The following is a 12,368-nucleotide window of genomic DNA, read 5'->3' as shown; positions in this document are numbered from 1 at the left end:
TGGTAACGAGGAAGTATAAAAATGTGAACTGCTTGATCAACAACTGTTTTTTTCCATACATTGTTTGTTTTACTAGCTTATATGAAATATCAGTGTAATTGTTTCTCAGTTGTTCAGCTGTAAGTTACGCACTTAAACGCTAAACAGCAAGCCTAATACTGCTTTGTCCTAATAAACAATTAAAATAATTATAGTTCTTAACAATGCGAATTGAAAAACAGTTTACAGGCGTTTCTTGTTTTAATAGCTTATATGGAATTTAAATTCTAGTTTTCATCTATGTCTAGTATAAAATAATAAAAAATAAAAACAGTTGGGAGAAATCAGTCATTTTCTCCGGTAAAGGCATGGTAACTGGTTGGATTAATTGTAATATTGCCATTAAAGGTATGGTAACTGGTTGGATTAATTGTAATATTGCCATTAAAGGCATGGTAACTGGTTGGATTAATTGTAATATTGCTAATATCTTTCATTCTTTTAGTTTGGGTGAATATTCGTGATTGTTTCAAACAATGTGTTTAAAAAGGAAATTCGTCTAATTGGTATTGTGGTAAGAAACAGTGAATAAAAACTTTTATTCATATGCTTCTAAGAGTGTAATAAGAAACAGGATCTAATATTTCCTATATCTGTATTATATTTGAATAATATAGATAATGTAAAAAACCTTACGCATTTGACCTTTACGTTAATTTGAAATCTTATCAAACCTTTAAGTTTTTTTTTAATTCTTCTAATTGAAAGTTAATTTACGCCTAAAATCGTGCAGTGAAATAAGTTAATAGTTCTTAGAAACTGTCACATCCCACAGAAACACTATTGTTCTCTTAAATACCTTTCACTAACCTCTTTGAAAACAAAATTATTGTAATCTTAAATATGTAATAAACCAAACACGTTGCGCTTTGATATTAGATAGCTAAAGCCTATACTTCTATTACATTAAAGAAACATATAGGAGGTTAAACTCTTATTGATTCTTACTCATGTACACAATGCGCAGCAGTCGCCACCCATTCCGGATGTATTAGCACTCCACCACAGTGTTGATTCAAGGCTTTTCCTGTTAGAGGGTTTTTTAAATGAAGAGACACCTGTAACGTCAAAGATACATAGTTGTAAAAGTCTGTTAGTTCTTCTACAAAAGAAAAAAATAAATACTATAAACAGCATTTTCAGATGAAAACGACAGTTTGTTTCGTAATAATAAATATAGAAATAAAAATGATAATATTTTATAGTCCATAGAAAAATATTTATATTCTTTTACCGCTTCTCTTCCTGGACACGAACAATTATGTCATCGTTATAAATTATCACTGCGTTGCAATTAGTTGAAAATTATTATTGTGTATAAATAGTATTAAATTATCAATGTGCAACATACACATACTTGAATATTATCGTGTGTTACAATGTGTTTCCTTACACAGGTAGGCTTGGCATGGCGTTATAATGTTACGGTCAATCCCACTATTCATTGGTAAAAGAGTAGCGCATGAGTTGTCGGTTGGTGGAGATGACTAGCTGCCTTCCTTCTAGTCGTACACTGCTAAAATAGGGATGGCTAGTGCAGATAGCTCTCGAGTAGCACTGCGCGAAATTCAAAACAAACAAATAAACCCACACAGGTACCTTATGTTATATACTAGAAACCAGATAGGTTTCTTTTGGATCATCACCAGAACTCTTCCTGCAAGTTTTAATTGTCGTTTCTTGGTTCCAGAGGTGTCATTACGTGCTTAAAAAAATTTGGAGCTCAAACCTATAGGTGCGGGAAATTTTGGCGTTTCAGTATGATATGGATCATGTTTTTCTATTCCGATTTTTCAAAACGCCAACTGAAGAATTGGTTCCATGTACCAGTATCTAGCGACGCCTCTTCTTGGTTCATGTTTAAATATATTATAAAAACATGGCTAAAGTCATTCCAAATTCATAGAGATTAAAAAAGAAGCGACAGTACTTTTTATTCGGTACATAGCCTGGTTCGACTAGAAACCAACTGTTTTCTGGTGACGTCAGGCCGCGAGAGCGTTATTGCGTAAAATATGTATAATTTCACCATGTTTTGTAAGTTGCGAAATATTTAATCTACCTACGTTTGAGAAATCAAATACTTTTTTCTGGTAACAAATTTATAATCATATTTTTAAAAAGCTTAATGATACTTGAAACGCCCTCTTTCTCCTCAAGGAAAGAAACTCATGTTAAACCTAATTTTAGAGTAAATCCCCCAATTGAAGTCAAGAAGGTGACATATTTTCTCTCCCCTCCTCTCTTTCTCTCTCTCTCTTTTGTTTGTTCTAGAAGTAATACTTATTTTGGTGACTTCTAACTCCTTCGTTTTCAATAACATACGTTACCTAATTGTTGCACATTTCTTCAACAATAAAGTCGAAGTAGCCAATGTTATTAGTGTTCATCATAAAATTATGTTAAATAAATCTATCTGAAACGTTATCATAAAAATATAATGAATAAAGACTGTAAGAGTAAAAAATAACACTTTTCTAGTGTTTGACATATAATTACAAAACTAAATGATTTGCCAGTTATGAAAAGTTTAACAACACAGCTGAAAGAAAACGCGCCAAAATAGTTTTAAACGATAACAACGGAGTAGGCTAGTTCTTACAAATCACCAATGTGTGGTATTATGTTGATATTTTCAACCTATACGACATCTTAATTTACAACTGTAGGCAAGAGGGTGGGCAAACAATCATTGACTTCTGTCTATTATACACCTATTTTTAACTGAATAACAAAACTGACTGTTAGAGCTCTAATTGCGGAGCGTGTTTCGAGACCTATTGGACCTTCTTTTCCAAATTAACCACTAGCGCACTTCTGCTCGCAAATACGTTATATGGAACAAAAAGAGAAACACATCTACAATAAAACGTGTTCAGCGGCACATCACACCTGAAACTTTGGTGTTTCTGATCTGCAGTTTGGTACGCTAATCACCAAACAAATCCAGTTTACAGAATAGGATTTGAGAAATGTTAGTTGTAAACATTCTAGAGCCAAATTTGAATACACGTATATTACGTTACATCTATTTCTGTGCTATAATACACCCAGTGGTTAACGTCTCCAACTATTAATCTGCGACTCCGTTGTTCGCGTTCCGTTTTAGAGAGAAAAAAAATCCCATTCATCACTTTGGGACATTGGATGCGTTATAAGAGTGAAAATTAGGAACAGTTGACTGGCGAAGGCAGCTCTCAACAAACGAACAAGTCGCAAGGTAAAACAAAAGAAATGGAAGGAAAATGTAATGTATTACAATATCTACAGAAATTCTTAGCATTTAGTTAACAATTAACACATTAAAAAGTAATAAAAACATCAGTTGGTACAACTGTTCAGTCTTCACTTTAAAAATACTTTATTAAATATTAAGAATCATTTCACACACGTACACACAGAAAAAATTAAAAGTAGAAAAAGTTAAAGATTGTAACGCCCTCTAACCTGCCATGGCCAGTCTCCAAGTGAAGATGGCTCTCCGCCAACGATTCGAATATTTTCTCTGTTTTCAAAAGTACTTTTTCCACAACCTTTAAGTAAAATTATTATATTTCAATAAATATTTCGGTGTGAATACAACTGTTATAACATAAGCATATATTGAATAATTTTAAAGTCGTCTTTGAGCATAAAGTTGAAAGCAACATTTTGATTTTTTTTTCCCATCAAGCAGAAGTATCGTCTGCTTATTGTGTTATTCTATATTCACCATCCGTGGCTCACGTGTCATGTGATTATAGCTGACGCAAACTTCAGGCGAGGTCTCGTAAAATTTATTACAGTCAGATTTATTCGTTATGATAACGGTCAGTTTTTATCGGGCTGGCATGGCCAGGGTTTTAAGGCGTTCGACTCGTAATGTGAGGGTCGCGGGTTCGAATTCCCGTCGCACCAACATGCTCGCCCTTTCAGCCGTGAGGGCGTTATAATGTGATGGTCAATCCCACTATTCGTTGGTAAAAGAGTAGCCTAAGAGTTGGCGGTGGGTGGTGATGACTAGCTGCCTTCCCTCTTGTCTTACACTGCTAAAATAGGGACAGCTAGCGCAGATAGCCCTCGAGTAGCTTTGCGCTAAATTCACAAACAACAATCTTTGTCTTTCCTAAAAATGCGCGTGCATTTTACTTTAGAAATGCGCATTCCTGCGCACTTGAATTCAATGGATTAAATATTCTTTATTACACATTGTTTTATAGCAACATGTTAAAAATTCTCAAAGTTTTCTAAAAGAGGTCTAATGTCAGGTCCATGAAATAATACTATGATTTTATTTACTGGTAACGTGTGTGTTTTTTTTATAGTAAAGCTACATTGGACTATTTGCTTAGTCCACCGAGAGGAATTGACCCCCCTGATTTTAGTGTTGTAAATCCGTAGAGTTACCGCTGTACCAGCTGGGGACTTACTGGTACTGTTAAGTAGGGTAAAGTTTAGCCCTAATTAAACTAAAATAAAAACGTACACAAGTTACATTGTTAATTTAGCTCTTTATCGAATACAGATCATAATTAATAAAAGCTTACCAATGTTAAACATAATACAAGTGGAAGTATGGATTTCGATATTTGCGTTTAGAAGCGTTTTGTATTATTCCAGAAATCCTTTATTTAAGAAGTAGTGTCAAACTAACAATTTGATCTAAAAATCTTTTGCAGGTCTCTATCAGTAGTAAATATTGCGAAATTTGTTTATTTACATTTATCTACTTGTGAGTAATAATAATAACGAGCTGTTAATCTTGTTGACCTGCTGCTTACATATTCATGGAATACGTTGATATGCCAATGGTAATTGTTCTAATTCTCTACGGTAGATGACTTTTGACTTGAGAAATATCATGGTTGATATAATTTGTTAGTCTTAGCTATGTTAATAATTCTAGTATTTTTATGTTTCATTGAATTTAATTTTTATATTTTTTGTTTTATTCTGGTTTACTTTTAATCATCGCGAATATAATTTAGTTAAAGAACGTTTCCAATATTATATAATATTAAACAAACAATATTATTTATAAATCGTATAGAAACACCTACCGGTAACACACAACACAATTGCAGCTAGAAGTATTCCTGTCCTTTCAGGCCTACAACGGAAAACACAAAACATTACGAGCAGCTCGTAATACAATTATTTAGTATAATTTAAAGGCGATAGTTGGTCCAAATCCACGTGGTAGACATCAAGATGGCTGAGACTTTTCTGGTGTTTAGTTTTGTGCTGGGAAAAGACAAAAGCATAGTATAAAGAATGGTTGTTCTGACCTGTTTTTGTTTTTTTGTTGGTTTTTCTGGAGTAGTGTTTGAATAAGGACAACTCTAGGTCAGATCGTTCAGCTCGACGTAACCTACAACTTGGGTCTAGTTTGAAGTTCAGTAGAATAATTTCAGGTTGGATGGGTTAATACAGACGCTTACAAAATGGTTTATTAGAACTTGCCATTCATTCATCTATATTCGTTTAATTTAGGGATGTTTTACACCGTCAGTTATTAAATAAAAACTCAAAGGACTACTTTTTTTATACAATGAGTTTTAAAAGATAAACTAGTACTAATAAATACATTTTATATTCCGAAAAATCGTTTATTCTCGAAGTCTAAGCTCAAGAGATGTCTAGTTCAATCTACATTTTGATCAGTCTTTAAAGGAATCCGAATTAGAATGTTAAAAATATATTTACATTTTTTTATTTATATTTTAATATAAATAAAAGAGTCTAATATTAAAGAACCAAGCATGACTCAGTAGTTAGCATGCTGGTTTACGTATTGGATAGTTTAAAATTGAATCTAAAGCACCAAAGAAACTCAGTATAGCTTTTTCTTTTATCTGTAGGATTTTTGTTTGTTTGTTTGTTTGTTTATTGAATTTCGCGCAAAGCTACTCGAGGGATATCTGTGCTAGCCGTCACTAATTTAGCAGTGTAAGACTAGAGGGAAGGCAGCTAGTCATCAGCACCCACCGCCAACTCTTGGGCTACTCTTTTACCAACGAATAGTGGGATTGACCATAACATTATAACGCCTTCACGGCTGAAAGGGCGAGCATGTTTGGCGCGACGGGGATGCGAACCCGCGAACTTCAGATTACGATTCGCACGCTTTAACACGCTTGGCCATGCCGGGCCAAATCAGTAGAAGCGATGTACACTGCTGGCCAAAATCTTAAGGCCAATGAACACAAAGAAAAAATATGCATTTTGCGTTGTTAGATTCAACCACTTATTTGAGTAGAGCTTCGAAAGATGAAAATAAGAAAAGGGAAAATAAAAATAAAAACCTTTTTAGCATTTAATAGGGAAAATGTGAATACTATGAAATTAGCCTAAATACTAGCTGGTCAAAAGTTTAGGACCATACTGAAACGAAGCGTTAATCGGTAAACACGTAACGAAATTTAGTCATTTGTGTTTAAGCATTAACGTTGTCAACATCTCGCACTGATATTTCCTGTGTTACATTGGGTAAAAACATGGCAAAGGCTAAAAAGTTGACAGAGTTTGAACGTGGCAGAATTGTCGAGATGCAAAAGCAAGATCTCTCTCAACGTGCCATCGCTAGTGAGATTGGGCGTAGTGAAACTGCTGTTGGAAACTTCTTAAAAGACCCTGAGTGGATACGGAACGAAAATTTCAAGTGGTCAGCACAAGAAAATTTCGCCGGCGTTGAGCAGGAGGATAAGACAGGTTGTCCGGCAAGACACCAGCCGATCGCCGAACCAAATTAAGGTCCTTACGGACGCAGAATGCAACTCAAGAACAATTAGACAGCATCTACGAGAGAAAGGCTTTAAAAACCGTAAACGTTTTCAAAGGCCACGCCTCCTTCCACACCACGAAACAACTTGGTTAAACTTTGCTGAGTAGCACCAAACATGGGACGTAGAAAAGTGGACGAAAGTTTTGTTCTCTGATTAGAAAAAAATTAATCTGCATGGTCTAGATGGCTTCCAACGTTACTGGCACGATAAGGATATCCCACTGGAAACATTTTCTACACGACACAGTGGAGGAGGTTCCATCATGATCTGGGGTGCTTTCTCCTTCCATGGAACAATGGAGCTTCAGGTTATACAGGGGCGTCAAACAGCAGCAAGCTACATTGGCATGTTGGAGAGAGCATTCTTATTGACAGAAGGCCCTCGCCTGCATTGAAATCAATGGATCTTTCAGCAGGACAACGCTGCAATCCATAATGCCCGCAGGTCAAAGGACTTTTTCATGGCGAATAATGTGATTCTTTTGGACCATCCAGCGTGTTCGCCCGAACTGAACCCCATTGAAAATGTTTGGGGGTGGATGCCAAGGGACGTCTCTAGAAATGGACGTTAATTCCAAACAGTGCATGATCTTCGTGAAGCCATCTTCACCACTTGGAATAACATTCCAGCCATCCTTCTGCAAACGCTTATATCGACCATGCCAAAGCGAATGTTTGAAATTAATCGCAATGACGGCTGTGCAACTCACTACTGAAACCTCTTGTTGGGCATTTCCTACCCTGTTTAGGACTTCTTTTTGGTATAGTCTTAAACTTTTGAACAGCTAGTATTTAGGCTAATTTCATAGTGATCACATTTTCTTTATTAAATGCTAAAAAAGGTTTTTATTTTTGTTTTCCCTTTTATTATTTTCATCTTTCGAAGCTCTACTCAAATAAGTGGTTTAGTCTAACAACACAAAATGCATATTTTTTCTTTATGTTCATTGGCCCTAAGATTTTGGCCAGCAGTGTATTTGACAGTTAATCGTGCTTTTCGGTAAAGATACTTGTTTCCGACTGTTGCACAACTACTGGTTAAAAAATCTAAATGAAATATTTTTGTGTCTGATCCTGGGTTCCCTGTATTTATTATTTAGTTCATATGTAGTATACGGCGTAGTATGGACCTAATATTGTTTTTCTGAAGAAATAACTTATGTTTGATAATGTATTTTTAAAGATATAAAAGGTTTGTTTGCTGCATTCAGCACAAATCTTCTGAAGATCCATTTGCTCTAGTCGTTCCTAATCTTGAAGTAATATAGACTAGAGAAAGAAGGCAAGCCGTCAATAATACCAACCGCCAACTCTTGGGCTACTCTTTTACCATGAATAGAGGATTGATCCCAACATCATAAAGCCTCCAAACCTGAAAGGGGAAAGCATATTCGGTGACGAGATTCGAATACGAGACCACAGACTGCGAATCGAGAACCCTAACCATCAAACTATGCCAAATAAACGTAGAAGGGATGAGCACTGATGAGCAAAAAGTATCGAACATAGATTTCTAGCGATAGTAACTTCTTACACAAAGTTTAACGTTCGTAATAGTCACTACTGGATGAAATTTTAATATCAAGGACAAACTGGTGTGCCTGTCTACTTCCACATTTCAACACCTCTGACCCTGACACATTTCACCAACTACCGTACAGTCGCGAGAACGTTGTAAGAGATGGACATTTTAATGGTCTCCCATTCTGTTCACACATTCAATGAACAAATAAACTATTAATACAAGTTTTTTTAGCGACTGATGTAACTCACACATCATTACTGATTTACTTTAAAAAGGTTTTAATAATTTGTTATTTGAACGATCTACAGTAGCTATTTTCTGTTATGCTCTAAAGGTTCTTATTTTATTGTATATCTGACCTGTTCTAAGGCTGTTAAACTGTGTTGTTTTCTTACTCAAACTTACGAACAGAATATTCATTTTTATCAAGTTGTATTCTTTGGCCAGGTGTTAAGGCGCTCAACTCATAATCCGATGGTCGCGGGTTCGAATCCCTGTCACACCAATTATGCTCACCCTTTCAACCCTGGGGGCGTTGTAATGTGACGGTCAATCTCACTATTCATTGGTAAAAGAGTAGCCCAAGAGTTGGCGGTGGGTGGTAGTGACTAGCTGCCTTCCCTCTAGTCTTACGCTGTTGAATTAGGGACAGCTAACGAAGATAGTTCTCGTGTAGCTTTGCGCGAAATTCAAACCAAACTAAACCAAAACCTTTGTCTTTGTAACTTTACTTTGTTTATACCATTAACTTGATACGGAAACACGATATATTATAATGTTTTACTAGTGGCTTATAATGTGACTTGTTTAGTATTAATTCACAATTTAACTCTGGTGAGTAATAACGTAATTGCTTGGCTTGAAAGAATAGTGAGGTTATTTTTGTTTGTTTGTTTTACTGAATTTCGGACTATCTGTGGTAGCCGTCCCTACTTATGAAGTGAAAGAAGAAAGAAGTGAAACTAGAAAGAAGGCAGGTATTCAATACCACCTACCGCCAACCTTTGAGCTATTCTTTATCAACGAATAAAAGAAAAATTGTGGAAAGAAAAATCAGTAACAACAAGTAAAAAGTGAATAGTTGAATTAGGAATTGTCTTAATGCTTAACATTCGTATAGTCATTACGTTCTCCATCCTCATGAAGAGACGTTCTTTGAGATATACATAGTTATTATGTTCTCCATCCTCATGAAGAGACGTTCTTTGAGATATACATACTTATTTTATTCTTCATCCTAATGAGGAGACGTACTTTGCTGTATATACATATATAGAAAGAGAGAGAGAAAGATTGGTTCGTTTTGAATTTCACGATATATTTTTAGGCTTATTCGAAAATCTAAGATTTAAGAAACTACAGCAAGTGCACATCATTTTTATGGGAAATTGTAACTTATGAATTCACGTACTTACAAAAGCCAGTGTTAAAATTAGGATTTGTGATCATATTTTAACATATCTCGTCGAGTGCGTTCTAAATACATATAGTTTTGCATATTTTTCTCTTATTTAATAAATAGTCATAGCAAATTAACAACATTTTCAAGGAGGCCACTTCCCTCCCCCCTGTGAATCTTGAAACAATAAACAAATCAAAATTTCTGTAAAGCATTCTGTAAGGTAATCGCTCAACCACATAAAAGTTCAGTGGTAGAAACAAATTATTAGAAGCTACTTTGTGTATGTTTTGTTTTGTCACAAAGATCGTATAATTGCATACGTACGCTATAAAAAATGCAATACCAGAAACAGTCTTCAACAGCTCTACCTACTGACTCCTTCCACTTCTGTATATTAAGATCACTACAATTAGCTAAATCCTAGTTTTAGTACTTAATTAATTATTATATATATATATATTTCTTGTTTCTCAAACTTTATTTCGTAATTTTATTCTCAAAATCAGATTAGCAATTTTATTATCTGAATTATAATTGACAATTCATATTTCTTGGTTAAAATTGAACAGTTTCACTTTTCGAACTATATTTGGTATTTTGTATTACTTGACCTGTATTAAGCAATTAAGCAATATTTGTTTTTGAAAATTTTAATCATCAGTTCCTGTTTGCAACTACCTTTGGCAAGTCTCCCTGTGGGAATATTATTTAATAAGTTTTTCATCTCAGAAGTGGCTAACTCATTTGGAATTACACTATTAAAATATTTCCTTTTAAAGTAAAAATCTATAACTTACACAATTTCCCACGTATTTTAATACAGTTTTTACTGTCAGTAATATTTAGTTATTAGAGAAATAGTTTATTTTTTAAACAAAACTATCTCTAATAAAACATTTGCAAATAAAATAAATAAAACTGTTGGAATCTCTCTGGATTTATGAATGTTTGTTACGTTTAAAACGTTTTTTTAAACAGTGAGATTTATCGGTCAGACGTGTACCAAACATGTACGATATTACGAAAACATAGCTTTTAAAACTTTTTAAATGTACGTAATAAAAAATAAAACAACAACACTTCTCTAATAAGCATGATATTTTTCAACTTCTTGAAGATAACTCTTTTTGTTTTCTCACTTCTAGGAGGCCTTGACTTGACGATTAGTTATTTTGTAACGTATTTCGTGCAAGGTTAAAGAGAGGATCGTTGTTCTGGGAACCTTGGTTCCTGTGAAGGTGAAATGTAAGAATTCGTCTCCTTAGTTTCTCCAGGCAAGACATTCTAAAGAACAGATTAATAAGGCTTGTTACATGATGTTATTCATAACTTACTGAGAAGAAAGATCGTTACATTTTCTAGATGAGCATGTTTTCCGTTCCGTTTATCTAATTAATTCAGTCTATGAAATATTGGAGCAACAGTTTGATAACCTCAGCGTAATATGTTTCTTAAGAGTATCTGTTTTTGTTGTTTGTTTTTAAGTTAAAAAGTATATTTTATTTTAAAATTAATTTCAAAAACTTAAGTAGAAAGATTCAAGAATCTCTTGTAGTGGGAAAATAAAACACAATTCTATTGAAGGAAATTATACATACATTTCCGTCGCATGTCATGTAAAACCAGTTTAACTCCCTTCAAGAAGGGCTGGCATGGCCAGGTGGTTACGACGCTCAACTCGTAATATGAGGGTCGCGGATTCGAATCCCCGTCATACCAAACATGCTCGCTCTTACAGCCATGGGGGTGTTATAATGTTATGGTCAATCCCACTATTTGATGGTAAAAGAGTAGCCCAAGAGTTAGTGGTGGGTGCTGATGACTAGCTGCCTTCCCCCTAGTCTTACACTGCTAAATTAGGGACGGCTAGTGCAGATAGCCCTCGTGTACATTTGCGCGATATTGAAACCAAACCCTCCAACAAAGACGAATACTTTAACCACTGAAATACAAGTTTGAAAACTTGGAAATTATACGAATGATTTTTCAAGACATCCAGTTTGTACACAAATATCATTTAATATATGGAGCGCTGGACTCGTAATCTGAGGGTCAAGGGTTGGCATCCCTTTCACACCCAACATGCTTACCCTTTTAGCTGTGGGGGCGTTATAAAGTTTCGGTCAATCCCACTATTCGTTGGTAAAATAATAGCCCATGAGTTGATGGTGGGTGGTGACGACTAGCTGCCTTTCCTCTAGTCTTACATTAACAAATTACGAACGGCTAGCGCAGATAGCCTTCTTGTGGCTTTGAACGAAATTAGAAAAAACAACGACAAGCGTTTAATATATTCCATGATTTCCTTTCCTCAAAGGAACTGACGAAACCAATGTCAAAACAAGAAAAACTTTATGTTGTCACTATTATTGTTATTCCACCTGATTAACGTATCTGAACAAAGAAATTCAGGGGAAAAAGATACCTTTTCGTTTGATATTTTAAAGTATTATCCGTTTTACTCTATTAAAAAGGCTCGTTTAGCTTACATGTAATTTATTTATTTACTTCTTTTCCTAGAAATCATCACTTTTAATCTAAGCTGTTCTAAGTAACTGCATACCTGAAAAGATTCAATTCATTAGAGAAAATCTCGTAAGTGGAGAGTATTTTCAAACGTTGTATAAACAAAGAGAATT

At 34.7% G+C, this 12,368-nt stretch overlaps 1 protein-coding gene across 3 annotated transcripts in view; it reads right to left on the bottom strand.

Moving 5' to 3' along the window:
- The window catches only part of LOC143255169 (chymotrypsin-like elastase family member 2A), a 49,741-nt gene extending 44,300 nt beyond the window's left edge, over window positions 1–5,441 (bottom strand). For all 3 annotated transcript variants that reach the window (XR_013030453.1, XM_076510420.1, XM_076510418.1), the window contains exons 1-3: window positions 5,079–5,441; window positions 3,487–3,572; window positions 988–1,097 (exon numbers count right to left, since the gene is read on the bottom strand). Coding sequence is in view for 2 of the 3 variants with exons in the window: in XM_076510420.1 (XP_076366535.1) it covers window positions 988–1,097; window positions 3,487–3,572; window positions 5,079–5,151 (269 nt within the window). In the remaining variant the exon portion in view is untranslated. The remainder of the gene's footprint in view (window positions 1–987; window positions 1,098–3,486; window positions 3,573–5,078) is intronic.
- Window positions 5,442–12,368: the final 6,927 nt, after the last annotated feature.

This window comes from Tachypleus tridentatus, chromosome 7 (genome assembly GCF_004210375.1).
Source record: "Tachypleus tridentatus isolate NWPU-2018 chromosome 7, ASM421037v1, whole genome shotgun sequence".
NCBI lineage: Eukaryota > Metazoa > Arthropoda > Merostomata > Xiphosura > Limulidae > Tachypleus > Tachypleus tridentatus.
Note: the sequence above shows the minus strand (reverse complement) of the source record. Positions and strands in the feature narration are given on the sequence as shown.